Raw genomic sequence first — 16,205 nt, forward strand, 5'->3', positions numbered from 1 at the left:
GTCAATTTCTTCAGTAAACAATGACCTTTGACTGTACGGGCAGCATGGTCAGTTGGTGTAACAGCTTTGTGTCATCTGGTGTAACCAGTATTTCTCATAAAAATAAAAAAAAAATATGCTGGTAAATAAATGTGAAATAAATGTCATCCTCTATTGCAGTGTAATGCCATGTTTTTTCACAATTTTTGCACAATTTGTCAAAGATTATTTAGAAGACACGGGTGTTTTCAGCATTGTGTCCTGCTCAGTATTGCAAAAATGCATAAAAATTACATTAATGGATAATCATAATATAATTTATTGTCATGTGCTATTTTAAAATGAAGTAATTACTTTAATGAGTACGCTTATGTACACTCTAGATGTATAAAATATTCAATATTTCTCATTTTTTGTGGTTACACCACTTAACATTTTTAGGTGCATTCAGTCTTTCTTTTTGTTAAAAAATGGTGTAAATGTTATTTCAATTGACATGAAACCAACATGAATACAAAATATACATTTTAACAAACCTGATGCATGCTTTCAATACATATTTTTAAAAGATTTTTGAATTGGTCATCTGGCCAACCCTTATTTGTCACTGACCCGTATGCTTCTACTTAAATGCCCTACTTTCATGATATAATATCACTGTAGTGTGAAGTTTTTACATTTTCCGTAAATTTCACCCGAAAGCCAAATATCCCTAACTTTTTGTGAGTAGTGTATATATATGTACATACACACACACACACACACACACACACACACACACACACACACACACACACACACACATATATAAATGTATAATGTGTGTGTGTGCAAAGCCTTCTCTTTCTCTCCCTCAAAAACATATGTTTAATCTGTTGTTTGCTCTCCATTAACAAAAGGTATAGGGGGGAAAACAGGATTAAAAAATCAGAAAAATCAAATATTTGTGAGTGATGTGTGTCCCTAAGTCAAACATATTTCAAACATACTCTCCAATCATAACAAAGCTTATTCCAACAATTTTATGTACAATAAGTATGTGCCGTAGCAACGTACATACTGTTATAGTAAGAATTTACATGATGCAGTCTTATCATGCATTTCAAATTAACATACAGTCAACTTTGGAACAGTGCACTGTGGATGAGCACTGGAGCTCTGGCTGGTCACTGTGGAAGACTGTGGATGTTGGACAACACTGACAGTCCTCAGTAGTAGTAGCATCCAAAAACAGCGGCCACACAGAACAAACTGTCCTAATGAAGGCAGAACAGAGTTCTTGTAATAAACTGTCAACATCTGAGACGGAGTTATCAGGAGACTAATTTCTTTCACAACAGATTGAAGAAATCTGGGCCAAAGACACTTACATTCACGAAAACATCCCCAGCATAGCTGTCTGTGTCTGCATCCCAGAAACACCTGGAACACATCCTGGAGAAACAGAGTTGTGAAGGTCAGAGAAAGTCACAGACAATTAGGGTTGCAAGTTTTCAAGTTTTCAAGTTGGAAGCATTTCATGGGAAGTAATGGAAATATATGTGAATTAATGAGAATAAACTAGAAATTTGCAAAACTGGAGGTTAGCCTATAACAAGGAACAGGGAACTTAAATTTAGTTGAAGAAACATCTTGCAGCATAACACTGATTAAAACAACCACCCGCCTGGCCCTTGGGTGACATTTCAGGATCAGTGTGGGACAGGGCAAGGTGGGGCCATCTCCCATTTCCCAAGAGAACAACAAGAGAGACAGTTCTATATCCTAGAGAGCTTAGAAACTAAAGAGGAGGGATCAGATAGTCATCCTGGTTTGAGTAGGTTTTTTGACTGCACCTTTGTACCCTGCTGCCCCAACTTCTAGGTCAAATAATCTGCAGGCCTGTATTAATATAATTCAAGTGTGCATGCTAAAGGCTGAAATAAGCATCTCCAGCTTTCAACAAAGTATAGCAACTCATAAATGATCATCAACAGCACCACCTGGACGGACCAAAAATGGCACAATGCAAAGAGACACCTTCAGTCTGCTGTGTGACACTCTTCAGCCCTGCCTGACATGGCAGAACACAATGTACAGACAGGCAGTGCCTGTTGAGGCTTGTGTGGTAATTTGTTAGGTGTTGGAGGTTAGCTACAAACCTACAGTACAGATCTATTGCACAGCTGTGTGGTGCTGGGTTATCGACATGTTGCATGATCACTCAAGAGGCTGTGACTGCTGTCAATGTTGTTATGAAGCCTAAGGACATCAGGCATCCCTCTGAAGTTCAGGCAGATAGTGCAAGGTTTCCGAGACAAATGGTACTGGGAGCCACGCTGCACTTGGAAAGCGTTGCTCCCAGTCCCAGCCCAGTCGTTCTTGGACCCCTAATAATAAAAATCCTGGCAAAAACAATAGGGCTCCCAGCACCACTGGCACTGGCCGCCACGCTGTGCTTGCAAAGTGTGGCCCCCAGCCCAGTCGGGCTTGGACCCCTGAAAAAAAAAAAAATGAAATAATCCGACAAAAACTAATAGGGTTCCCAGCACCACTGGTACTGGGAGCCACGCTGCGCTTGGAAAGCGTTGCTCCCAGTCCCAGCCCAGTCGTTCTTGGACCCCTAATAATAAAAATCCTGGCAAAAACAATAGGGCTCCCAGCACCACTGGCACTGGCCGCCACGCTGTGCTTGCAAAGTGTGGCCCCCAGCCCAGTCGGGCTTGGACCCCTGAAAAAAAAAAAAAATGAAATAATCCGACAAAAACTAATAGGGTTCCCAGCACCACTGGTACTGGGAGCCACGCTGCGCTTGCAAAGTGTGGCCCCGATCACAGTCGGCAGGTATGAGCGGGCCAAAGCCCCCCGTGCAAGTTGGACCCGGCGTCCTGCAGAGCCCATGCAAGTTGGACACCCTGGCCTGCGCGTTCCAAGCCCCCTGGCCCCCAGCCCAGTCGGGCTTGGACGCGCTCTTTACTGGTGAGCCACCGGTGCGCCCCGACATAAAATGCAGTGGTAGAAAAAAAGTACAGGAAATTTGAGGTGTTATTACATTTCAGTGTAAGTGTCACTGAGAAACATTTGCAAAGCTAAAAGTAATATTACAGAAGTTCGTTGAAAATGCACTTTGATTAAGGTCTATGGAGTTCCATCTATTTACTGTGCATTTCACTACTAGCTGACATTTCTAACTTATCCAAGGCATCAACTGGGGTGGATGGTGGTTTGTAGAAACCTTTGACAATGACAGAATGATTGTGACCGAGATCCAGTTTCACTGCAAGAAAATAAAAGTATTTAGGGAGTGAAATAGTCTTTAAAGCTGCACCTGAGAATTTAGATTTAATAAATGGCTACACACTCTCCATTACCAATTCTGTCAATCCTAAAAAATACTAAAACCATTAATAGTTTGTAGGAACTACAGTAAACTGACTTCTGACATTCGGTTGTAAGAAACCTAGTCCCTCTTTATTTTTAAAAACACATTGATTGTAAAATTTCTGTGGAAATAGGGAGGTGAGTTAGGTCAGCAGGACTCACATTGACAGGGAGATTTTTTGGCCAAGGGATAAAGTCTGAATGCTGAAATGTATATCAGGATAAGTTAAAAGCAATAAAATTTGACACTAGTAATTTAGTCCTTGTGCCATTAGGATGCAGGCCATCTGATTTAAAAACGTCATTTCTGGTCCAGAAGGAGTCAAACTCTGAAAAGGTGATTAAATGGTTCAGAGCCTTTTGGCAATGATGGGATTGAATTGGACAGAAGGCTTGGGGGGCGGGGCAACCAGCCACCATGGTAGCAGGCACATCATCAGTCAGAGAAGCTACGTATGGTGTGGGGTGTCAGATCAAATGTAAAGCCAGTTTTTAACGTGACGTGATTACATGCAAAGTGCATGTGAGGTCACATGAATTGAAAATGTTAAAATTTAGCAAAAAATTTGTGGTCGTGTTCGCACAAGTCTACAACATGCTTTGCGTTTGGTCTGAACACGCCATTAGGTAGCTATCAGTGGAGTGGCGAGAGGATGCCACCTGAGAGCTGTGGGACGTTGGGATCTGTGGCAGGGATAGCTCCATGATTGATTCTGGATTCCGAGAATGGAGATGAGACCCTTGGGCTCGTAGGGAAGCTGGACCAGAAGCAGGAGGGGCAAGAAGGAAAAGTGCACTTCCTAAGAGATGCAGTGAATTTGATGGGTCCATGTGATGTTGGAGGTGATGGAGCCATGTCAGAAGTGCATACAACAAGGGGTATATAGCAGTTGGATAATGGCAGTATGCCCTATCTTCTGGGTCAACAAGGCCGAGAGAGATTCTTCTCCTGTCCTTTACAACCAATGCTGAGGATGAACACACTGGAGCAGGGCTAACATCCTGCAGCTGCTTTGCGAGCATATTTGGACAAACATACCAGTGATCTACAGGGTCTAGGCAGGCCACACAGTTGCTTAATTCAGTCTGTTGCTGCTGGAGATCATTATCCTTGACTCAATGTAGAAGAGCTCAGTTTTTAAAGGCCCCATGCTGTACACTTTTCCAGGGTTTTATTTTAACTGTGGGGGGCTGGGACATCCGCTGCGGCTGCCACGGTTCCAGACGTGGGGGTGTGGTCCAACTTAGGGGACAGCTCCTCCGGTGGCTGGGGGCGAGGAAGACCACCAGAGCGTCTGCTTACAGCATCCCTCAGCAACCTGCAGCGGGAGGAGGAGGACTTACCCCGCTGTCTATTATGCTGAGAGGCGGCCAGGTGGTCGTCACAAACCGCATCCGTCCAGAGCGGCTGTTGTGTGGATCGATTTGGTATAGAAGTGGCTGAGTCCTTTGGTCTGGCTCCGGTGCTGGACCACGAAGCGACCGGAGATGGAAGCACGGTTGCCGCAACCGCCGCCGGGGGGGGGGGGCGACGGGTCAGCAGGTGGAGAAACCTCCACCGCTGCCGCCGCTGTTATTGCTGTCACAGCTGGGATGGAGTCTGGTTCTGCTGGATGAAAAGGAGAGCCAGCCACTGGAACAGCATCGGCCGTGGAGGCATCACCAGGGTGAGGACATCGTGTGGTAGTGTGGCAAAGCGGTTTGAGAGGTTAAGAAACGAGGGCGAGGCAGTGCGGAGGCGCCCACCCAAACCTTTGCCCACTACCACTGACCAGGGAGTCTTTGAGCTGGGTGTTGAGCAGGAGGAGGACCGGTGACAGGGTGATGATGGAGGGTCCCAGTGGATGGTGTCGGCGAGGGCTGAGTTCATGGTGGAGATGATTTTAGACTGTGTGGCTGCGGTGTCAATGCAGTCGGAGAGGAGCGAGTCTTTTTCCCGGAGTTCGTCTGAGAGCCGTCGGATGTCTTCCTTGAGGTGAGTGATGCTTCTTTCAGCTTTCTGGCAATTCTCACAGGGGGTGATGGAGGATGGCGGGGTACGTGGAGCCATAGTTGGAATAGATGGTGGCCTGAGAACACAGAGAAAAACAGCTCCGGCAGCAAGAGTGTTTGTATGATTGTTGGCTAGCTGCTAGCTGGATCACTAGTGTAGTTTCTGCGTATGAGGCAATGGAGACTTACACACGAGGACTCCGAAAGGAGTCCACGGCGTTGAAATGGCACAAATAAGAGAACGGTTTGGGCAGTACAAGGAGGTGAGTCTTACTGGCACGGGCCCAAATACTGGGCCCGGTGAGGTGGCTTGGTGTCCGGTAAGCTAGCTGGTTGACAGCTCTCAGGGATTTTCCCACGCTGTCAAAACTCAGGTCAGGAACAGTCAGGGCAGGAAAGAAGATTGAAGGAGTTCAAATGAGAGCCGAAATAGCTACAATAGCTACGGGGGGCTCCTCCAAGTAGATGAGGGCAGCTCAGCCCGTTTGGCATGGAGAAAGCAAGAAAAAGGGGAGTAAAAGCGCTAAAACCGGCGATAGGACAATGGCGGCTTGGAACAGTGGCGTTGGCTGCTAAAATAACTAAATAACAGCTGATCGGTCTGTCTGATTGTTGAAATAGGCAACCAGGAATTTAGGCAACACTTAAAAGACCGGATTTATGCAAAAGGGCATTAAAAAAAAAAAAACATAGAAATTTGATTAAAAAGCCGTTTACAACGAGTTAAAAAGTCGGTGCACGAGCAAACTCACGCAGACGCCATCTTGGAAAACATTAAAATGTAATAAATGTAAGACATACTGATGAAAATAATAAATATGAAAAATGAAAAATACAGATAGTAGATGGTATGGCACAGGGTAAGCTTGAAACCATGGAACCAGGAAAACCAAGTGGCAGAACCCGACGCCCGGTAATGGGATTCGGCAACTGTCCGACTTAATTTGGTCCCATGGAATCACCACTTCTAATAAATAACAGTTAAGGTGCTGAGTGATGGATAATGAAATAAAATAATCTAAACAAGTAAGTAAGGTGCTGAGTAGTGGATAATAGATAAGCAAACAATTTAAGGTGCTGGGTAGTGTAGTGTTAGAAAACAGAGCTATACTGCAGAGAGTTGTGAGTCTCTGTCAGACGGTGTGAGTTATTGTACAGTGTGATGGCTTGTGGCAGGAATGATTTCCTGTATCTGTCCCTTCGACAGCGGAGCTGTAACAGTCTGTTGGAGAAGGAGCTCTGCTGTCTGTCCAGTGTGTGGTGGAGAGGGTGATCAGGGTTATCTATGATGGATAACAGTTTGTTCAGTGTCCTCCTCTCCACCACAGCCTCCACAGTGTCCAGTTTGCAGCCGATCACGGAGCCAGCCCTCCTGATCAGTTTGTTGAGTCTGTTGGTGTCACTGGCTCCGATGCTGCTCCCCCAACAAACCACGGCGAAAAAGTACGCTGGCCACAACAGACTGATAGAAGATCTCCAACATCTTGCTGCACACGTTGAAGGATCTCAGCTTCCTCAGGAAGTAGAGTCTGCTCATCCCCTTCTTGTACACAGCTTCGGTGTTGGATTTCCAGTCCAGTCTGTTGTTGATGTTGATGCCCAGGTACTTGTAGTCCTCCACCTCCTCCACATCCTCTCCCAGAATACACAGTGGCTGTGAAGCCGTCCTCTTCTTCCTGAAGTCAATCACCATCTCTCTGGTCTTGCTGACATTCAGCCTCAGGTGATTGCGTCCAGCCCACTCCACAAAGTTGTCCACCACTGCTCTGTACTCCCCTTCCCTTCCCTCACTTATACACCCAACAACAGCCGAGTCATCAGAAAATTTCTGCAGATGGCATGACTCGGAGTTGTACTGAAAGTCTGTGGTGTATAAGGTGAAAAGGAAAGGGGACAGCACAGTCCCCTGTGGAGCTCCTGTATCACTGACCACCGCATCAGACAGAACATTGCCCAGACGGACAAACTGTGGCCTGCCTGTCAGGTAGTCAGTAATCCAGGAGACAATGGAGGTGTCGACACCCATCACCCGCAGCTTCTCACCCAGCAGCAGTGGCTAGATGGTGTTAAAAGCACTGGAGAAATCAAAGAATGTGATTCTCACAGTGCTGCCACCACCATCCAGATGCATATGAGCTCGTTGCAGCAGGTCGATGACGGCGTCATCAACTCCCAAATGGGGCTGGTAAGCAAACTGTAGAGGGTCTAGCAACTCCTTCACCTGTGGCCTCAGGTGGGCCAAGACCAGCCTCTCCAGCATCTTCATCAGATGAGATGTGAGGGCAACTGGTCGGTAGTCATTGAGGTCCGATGGAGTCGACTTTTTCGGGACAGGAACCAGGCAGGACGCCTTCCACAGCACTGGGACTCTCTCCTGACTCAGGCTCAGGTTGTAGAGGTGTTGGATGACAGAAGACAGCTGGCTGGCACAGGTCCTCAGGATCCTGGGGCTGATACCATCAGGTCCTGCAGCCTTCCTCTGGTGGAGTCTCTCCAGCTGTCTCCTAACCTGGCCCGTAGTCACAGTCATGCGGGGAGGGTGCTGGTGTCTTCAGTGAAGGAGGAGGTAGAGGGGGAGGGGGAGGAGAGGTGCTGCACAGGAGTGCACACCGCAGGGGGGAGAGGGGGGAGGGGTGGATGCAGTGGGGACGTGTGGGGGTCTGAATGTGTGAGGGAGACAGACGGCTGTGAGCTGAACCTGTTGAAGAAGATGTTCAGCTCGTTGGCTCTCTCCAGGCTGCCTGATGGTAGCCTCTGTCTCCCTTTACATCCGGTGATCTGTTTCATCCCAGTCCACACATCCCTCACATTGTTCTGCTGGAGTTTGGCCTCCAGCTTCCTCCTATAGCTGTCTTTGCACCCCCTCAATTTCTCCCTGAGTTCGTGCTGCACTCTCCTCAGTTCCTCTCTGTCTCCAGACCTGAAAGCCCTCTTCTTCTTGTTGAGGAGTGCTTTCAGGTTATCATGATATCTTCATGGCTATTGCCATTTGAATAACAATTCATATTGAAATTGAAAGTCACTGGTGAGGCAGTTGTCTAGCCTAGCCACTTGGCTAAGCAAACCTAACTAAGCTAATAGCAGTTTTAAGACACGGTTCCACAGAAACATCTACACTATATTACCAAAAGTATTCGCTCACCCATTCAAATGATCAGAATCAGGTGTCCTAATCACTTGGCCTGGCCACAGGTGTATAAAATCAAGCACTCAGGCATGCAGACTGTGAAACAAGACATTTGTGAAAGAATGGGCCGCTCTCAGGAGCTCAGTGAATTCCAGCGTGGAACTGTCATAGGATGCCACCTGTGCAACAAATCCAGTCGTGAAATTTCCTCGCTCCTAAATATTCCACAGTCAACTGTCAGCTCTATTATAACAAAATGGAAGCGTTTGGGAACAACAGCAACTCAGCCACGAAGTGGTAGGCCACGTAAAGTGACGGAGAGGGGTCAGCGGATGCTGAAGCGCATAGTGCAAAGAGGTCGCCAACTTTCTGCACAGTCAATTGCTACAGAGCTACAAACTTCATGCGACCTTCAGATTAGCCCAAGTACAGTACGCAGAGAGCTTCATGGAATGGGTTTCCATGGCCGAGCAGCTGCAGCCAAGCCACACATCACCAAGTGCAATGCAAAGCGTCGGATGCAATGGTGTAAAGCACGCCGCCACTGGCCTCTAGAGCAGTGGAGACGCGTTCTCTGGAGTGATGAATCACGCTTTTCCATCTGGCAATCTGATGGACGAGTCTGGGTTTGGAGGTTGCCAGAGAACGGTACATTTCAGACTGCATTGTGCCGACTGTGAAATTTGGTGGAGGAGGAATTATGGTGTGGGGTTGTTTTTCAGGAGCTGGGCTTGGCCCCTTAGTTCCAGTGAAAGGAACTTTGAATGCTTCAGGACACCAAAATATTTTGGATAATTCCATGCTCCCAACCTTGTGGGAACAGTTTGGAGCGGGCCCCTTCCTCTTCCAACATGACTGTGCACCAGTGCACAAAGCAAGGTCCATAAAGACATGGATGACAGAGTCTGGTGTGGATGAACTTGACTGGCCTGCACAGAGTCCTGACCTGAACCCGATAGAACACCTTTGGGATGAATTAGAGCGGAGACTGAGAGCCAGGCCTTCTCGACCAACATCAGTGTGTGACCTCACCAATGCGCTTTTGGAAGAATGGTCAAAAATTCCTATAAACACTCTCCTCAACCTTGTGGACAGTCTTCCCAGAAGAGTTGAAGCTGTAATAGCTGCAAAAGGTGGACCGACATCATATTGAACTCTATGGGTTAGGAATGGGATGGCACTTCAGTTCATAGTATGAGTAAAGGCAGGTGAGCGAATACTTTTGGTAATATAGTGTATTTGAGGAGTCAAACGGCCATCACTTACAAAGTTGCACAGAGGAAAGAATGACAGATGTGTTTCATGTCACTCCACTGTCTCTAAAGGGGCTTTCAAACAGCATGCGCATGGCGCAGACCTTGGCTGCCGCAGCCATTCATTGTGTATGTGATCACGGGGCGTGAGGGCGCACCGGTCTGCGCTGAGAAGGGCGCAGCGCAAGGCTGGCGCCGCCGCTGCACAAGGCACTGTGCCCAAGTTGAAAATTTAGCTTCTCCAATTCACCTAACCTGCATGTCTTTGGACGGTGGGAGGAAACCGGAGTGCCCGGAGGAAACCCACGCAGACACGGGGAGAACATGTAAACTCTAATTTAGCTAACACTATCTATCAAATTAATCTTAATTTACGTTAATTCATGAATCAGTTTCAGGGACGTTGTCATCAGTGTGTAGCATTACGTGTGTATTTGGAGGGCTGCCATGGTTTGCTCTCCCCGGGGGCCGACTTGCGTTTGATAGCGCTGATCCACAGATTTCTCCTCTCGGGGTAGTCTTTAAAGGACGGAATACAGTAAAAACACAACCCCGGCTTTTCTCCGCGGCGGTTTGTGCAACCGACAACAACTGTCCAGCATTTTCAAGGAGTGTGTGTTTTCTGCCTTGTTGTAAGCCTGCTGGTGGCAGGCAGGTGTACTGTTTTGCCCTCCAAGGGGGCGTTCCATATGGACCGTGACATCACATGAAAACTATCAATAGGAGATAATAGTGGAATCTGAAAAAAATTGGCGGATTTTGGCAGAACGGCAAAACAACAGTGGAGGAAAGCATCATTGTGGCTGTCTCTCTGTGTGCAGAGCTGTGGGACACCAGACTACAGTCGTACCGTCATCTCATTAAAAAGCCCAATCATGGAGAGAGATATCCCACAATTTGGGAATACCAGGTGTGTTTAAAATTGGCAGATATATGGTGTTTTTCCTTTCCACAATAGGTGAGATTTTTTTTTTCTTTTTTTCTGCAATTATCTATTTATTTATTTATTTTTTTTAATTTTATTTAAACCTTTATTTTACCAGGCAAAAAAATTGCTTAAGATAAAAAATCTCTTTTACGAGCAAGGCCTGGCCAAGAAGGCAGCAAGCAGGATACATATACACACAAAGACGGGACAGACATGGGAGGGAGAGACATGAGAGGAAGAGAAAAAAAAAAGACAAGAGAGAGGATAGAGGGACAGAAGGAGGAAGAAAGAGCTGGATGTGTGAAAAGAAGGCTGTACCAGGGGATCCTGAGGAGAGAACAAGTATGTTAAATCAAGCAAAACAGAACAAAACAACCACCACACTACGCACTAAAAGAACACTGATCAATTCTGCTAAAATACTATCAATAGAACATTTACAGATTACATAATTTGCCATTAAAAAGACATTAACTCTGGCTTTAAAATCAACAACAGATATAAAATCCTGCAGTTTTAGAGTTTTTTGTAAATTGTTCCAGTCAGAGGGAGCAGAGTACATGGATGCCCTCTTGCCAAACTCAGTATGAGTTCTGGGGACAGAGGTGGGTAGAAAGTCCAGAGAGCGCAAACTGTATGATGAATTTGATGTGAGAGTAAGATAAGTACAGAGGTATGGGGGGTGTAGTCCGATAATTGCTTTATATATGAAGTTGTACCAGTGTAGAAGCCTACGTGCAGACAGAGACAGCCAGCCTACTTTAGTATACAGAGAACAATGATGGGTGCGTGGCTTACAATCAGTAATAAATCTTAAAGCACAATGATAAATGGCATCCAGCATATGTAAGGAGGTAGAGCAGGCATTCATATACAGTACATCACCATAATCTAACAATGGAATTAAAGACCAATGCTGTTGTAAACTGAAGCAAATGATTTTCTAAACGGACAAGAGGTGTTTGTATTTAGAAATCTAGATGACTGAAATCATCAGATATGCACTACTCTTGCAAAGGCAATGCAGTATAGTCATACATTTATTATAAAATCCCATGTGAAGTCACACACACAACAGGTGACAGGTGAAATCAGATAAAATGAGAAAATACAGCCTTCATTCATGTAACAATTTATTAAGCATTAGTTCAGCTAATTCATAAATTAAAGAATGTATCTGCCTATTTACAGTGGAAGAGTTGAAGAAAAAGTGGGAAAACCTCAAGGACAGATATATGAAGGAGAGGAAGGGAGTCAGAAGAACTACTGCAAGAGCTGTCCTTTGACTTAATGACAGATACACTACTGGTCAAAAGTCAGCATCTCTGGGAACTCCTTCAAGACTGTTGGAAAACCATTTCAGGTGACTACCTCATGAAGCTCATCGAGAGAATGCCAAGAGTGTGCAAAGCACTAATCAAAGAATCTCAAATATAAAACATGTTTTGAGTTATTTCACACTTTTTTGTTTACTACATAATTCCATATGTGTTCATTCATAGTTTTGATGCCTTCAGTGAGAATCTACAATGTAATAGTCATGAAAATAAAGAAAAAAACATTAAATAAGAAGGTGTGTCCAAACTTTTGACTGGTAGTGTACATGGTGCATCCGAAGCTGCTGTATTGTCCACCAGAGAAAAAGTGTGCCAGAACGGAAAACTACTTCCTAGTGTCAGTTTCGGTGGCATAGCAACCAGCGCCACATACGTGCACAACACACATGCGTGGGCCTACTCTGTGCCCTACTCTGCGCCGTACCCAGCGTAGAGCGCCGCCCAAACCGTGTGATATGTGAAAGCCCCTTAAGGCTCTAAATCAAATCATTCTGTCTCAAAAAATCATGACATAGTATAATAAGTTTATAACATACAATTTGTTTAGGGCTATCCTTAAAACACCAAACCAAAAGAAAATAATAAACAGAGTGATACAGCACGCAAACAGATTGCCAAACTAGCAATGGACATGACATATCCATTTCTCAAAAATGTGGTATAATTTTCTGAACTTAACAAGACTGTTCTACCTGTCCTATTATTTGTCTTTACGCACTTAGTTATTACGTTTGGTATTACTGATGAATATTTATCAAAAATGTTTAGTGTAAATATTTGTGAAAACACCAATAGTCATCAAACACAATATTAGTATTGAGGTATTTGGTCAAAAATATTGTGATATTTGATTTTATCCATATTGCCCAGCTCTTCCCACCCTATATCAAAGTTTTTGTTCAAAAAAGTGGTTTTGTTAACTATTTGTAGTCTCCTTGTACCATATGATCACTCACTTGACTCCTTCTCCACGTTGTTCTCCAATGACAACTTGCACCACAAGCTTATATCTGTCAAACCCCACATCTGTAGATAAAGAGAAGAGAGCTTACAGTGTCAGTAGAATGGATTTTCTGTGTGATAGTTGGATGTGAAACTGAGAGAAACACACAGAGAAAGTGAGAGACAGAGAGCAGGAAAGAGACACACACACACAGAGAGAGAGAGAGAGAGAGAGAGAGAGAGAGAGAGAGAGAGAGAAAGAGATTGTCAGCTACAGTAAAGCACTTTACCTTTCACTTTGTCCTTAATGCAGTCTGCCAGTGTGCGGGATAGATCTGGTAGATCTGCTGGGTCATAGTGCTGCCCTGACAGTTGCTCCCGAAGGATTTCATGAATGCAGTCCTTCACAATAGCTGGCTTAAATCTGGGAAAAGTTAAATTAATATATAGAAGCAATACAGATAGAGTCGAAATGTAAATGAAATTCTTGGACCTTAGGATATATAAATAGTGACAGTGGGTGGTTCAACTTTTTTAGCAGCCACTGTCACCATTTTACCATACAGTTATACCTATATGAATACGAATATTCCATCAAGTGGAAATTTGCCTTTGGCTTCTCAATTTAAAAGACACAGCAGGCCAGTGGAAAACATTAAAAACATAAAACAACACAAACATTCCTCTTTAATGTGAAAAAGTAACATACATCCAGGAGTCTACCTAGTACGTCGCTTTGGATAAAAGCGACTGCCAAATGTTAACTGTAATTGCTGTAACTGTAAAAGAATAAGACAACCAGACTGACGTGGCGCAGGAAAAAACGTCTGTGTGTATTTATTCAGGCTAACAGCCAAGCTTAGACAAACTGTCGTTGGGTAAACTGTCTGCACCGCACTGGCTGACGGCTAACGCTAACGTTAGCTGTGTTGTGGACAAGCCATGGATGGAGTTAAAAATAACCATAAGCGTCGCTGCATTAGGTTTACATATTGTGTAAACCTAACGCCAGTTTAGACCACTTACACAATCTCACCTGTGCTGATGATTCGGTCGTATGAGGTATGTATCTGACCCCTCCATAGCTTACAAAAACGAATCTTTTGTTTCCAAAACGGTTATGCTAGTTATCTTTACACGGTTGTGTATGTTACCATGGCGACGTCGTTTCCACGTTTCATGTTCTGCCTCTTCTTCTCCTTCCTTTTCTTCTGTAGGCTTAACGCAAGCCCCCATAAGTGCGCCGGGCTTTCCAGCCAATTTGCACAGTGGCCAAAACGTGTAATTACAAGTCCCAGGTCTATCACGTGATGCACAGGCCCAAAATGACGAAGGCTTTGCCCAAGCTAGGGGCGGCAGCCTTTCAAGGACCTAGCCTTCGCGGACCACGAAATGGAACGGTCTGGTCTACAGAGGGCTTTACTTCACCTGCCCTTCGCCTGTTCTCTATCTGTGTTATTGATAAATGTTGTCATTAATCGGTTAATCATAATTTGTCACGCCGGCATTCATTCATTCAGTCCATTTTCTAAATTCAGTAACTTTCTAAGGTAAAATTTATTGTCATTAATCAAGTTGTCATGTTATGAATTAATTAGTTTCAAAGTTAAATTTCATTCATTCATTGTTAAATTTCATTAATTGTTAAATTTCTTAATCAAATTATCATCTCCCAAGGCCTAATATTTATAAAATTGATTTCAAGACTTTTACTATTACTTTTATTTAGACTAACACACACACACACACACACACACACACACACACACACACACACATATATATATATATATATATATATATACATATATATATATATATATATACATATATATATATAGACAGATAGGAAACCAGGGTTAAAAAAATGCAGAGCTGTTTTATTGTTGTTCTCCTTTCTTTAACTTTCATTCCCATGTATCTTGGTGTTTCTGTGTGTGTATGGCCCAGGTCAAGAAAAAAAAAAAAAAGAACAATGGGAAGAAGGCAGCATACGTATATAACCTCTCATCTAGGCAAAGAGGTTAGTATACTGACAAAGTGCTTTGCAATGTTTGCCTCAAATTTATTCATTCACACACTGATGACAGCACCTTGCATGACCATGCAAGGTGCCTGTACATCAGGAGTATCCCTGATCTATGTGTTAACCATCTATCATCAATCTATATCTATATTACAAATCCTTCCAAAATACCATATTTAGTCCCATGTCCCCTCCACTTTTGCAAACGACAGTTTTGGTCCTCAAGCAGTTCAAGCCCCCGCGCCCCTACCCCCGTACTCAAGCCAGTGGTGTCCCCCCCACCTCTGAAATCAAAACTTCATCCATGGGTAAATATAACCTATATATCTATATATTTCTCTCTCTCTCTCTCTCTCTCTCTCTCTCTCTGTGTGTGTGTGTGTGTGTAAGTATATAAATATCAGAAACAGAATCAGAAAGATTTTATTGTTCCCCGAGGGAAAATTGGGTAAATATATGTGTGTGCGTACATGCGTGTGTGTGTGTGTGTGTCTGTATCTCTGTGTATGTGCATACACACAGTACATACATACATTTATGTATGTGTATGTGCACTCATATGTGTGTGTAAACAGGGCAGGGCTAGGTTGTGGCTTTCAGCAAGCATACATTGCATTTCTACACCCAGTAGGGGGCAGACACACACTATGTCTTCTCTGCATAGTCTCTACTACTGCTGAAGTGAAAAAAACAAAAAAACAAAAAAACAAAAAAAACATTGTGCATTGCCTTAGCCTCCATCAAATGAACTTAATGCCCCAATCCATGTCAGAATGAAGGTCACATTTACAATGCATTAGTGTTCCTCAGCAGCCTTGACAGCCTGTTCTACGGTGGTATTAAAAAGGTGCTGATGACCACATCATCTTCTGACCACAAACATGACAGATGGAATTCAATGTTTAGAAGTCCTAGTTATGTTATGACATTGAGTCCCTCATAGGACCTGTGATAACGACTTCTACTTCTACTTACTTAATACCACACTGAAGTATAATGACGGTTATTCATTGATTTTGCATCAGAAACTTATAGAATGTGACATTTCTCTTCAAATAATAATAGCTATGTGTCAGAGCATGAGACAGGATAAGAGACAAGAGAGCAAACGAAAGTGAATATTGGCTAATCATTTAATCGCCAATCCCATGGGCAATGTGGAGCTATGCTTGCTCTGCTGGTATTTTTCCAACACTCAGTGAGATCTGTAGCGGACACAACCACCATAAATAAAAGCAGTGCTTACTGCAATGTGATTTTC

At 44.1% G+C, this 16,205-nt stretch overlaps 1 protein-coding gene across 2 annotated transcripts; it reads right to left on the minus strand.

Moving 5' to 3' along the window:
• Positions 1–948: 948 nt before the first annotated feature.
• dynlt2b (dynein light chain Tctex-type 2B) lies at positions 949–14,136 on the minus strand. 2 transcript variants are annotated; one of them, XR_003929214.1, is made up of 6 exons: positions 13,955–14,136; positions 13,209–13,342; positions 12,933–13,002; positions 1,350–1,413; positions 1,127–1,235; positions 949–1,059 (listed from the first exon to the last, which is right to left on the minus strand). XR_003929214.1 is itself a non-coding variant. In XM_030066777.1 (5 exons), the coding sequence occupies exons 1-5, from the start codon at positions 13,999–14,001 to the stop codon at positions 1,188–1,190; spliced, it is 363 nt and encodes a 120-aa protein (XP_029922637.1). In that variant the 5' UTR covers positions 14,002–14,136; the 3' UTR covers positions 949–1,187. The 2 variants fall into 2 exon arrangements, 1 of the variants encoding a protein (XP_029922637.1); XM_030066777.1 differs by having other exon boundaries at positions 949–1,235.
• Positions 14,137–16,205: the final 2,069 nt, after the last annotated feature.

The sequence above is a fragment of the Myripristis murdjan genome, chromosome 2 (genome assembly GCF_902150065.1).
Source record: "Myripristis murdjan chromosome 2, fMyrMur1.1, whole genome shotgun sequence".
Classification (NCBI taxonomy): domain Eukaryota; kingdom Metazoa; phylum Chordata; class Actinopteri; order Holocentriformes; family Holocentridae; genus Myripristis; species Myripristis murdjan.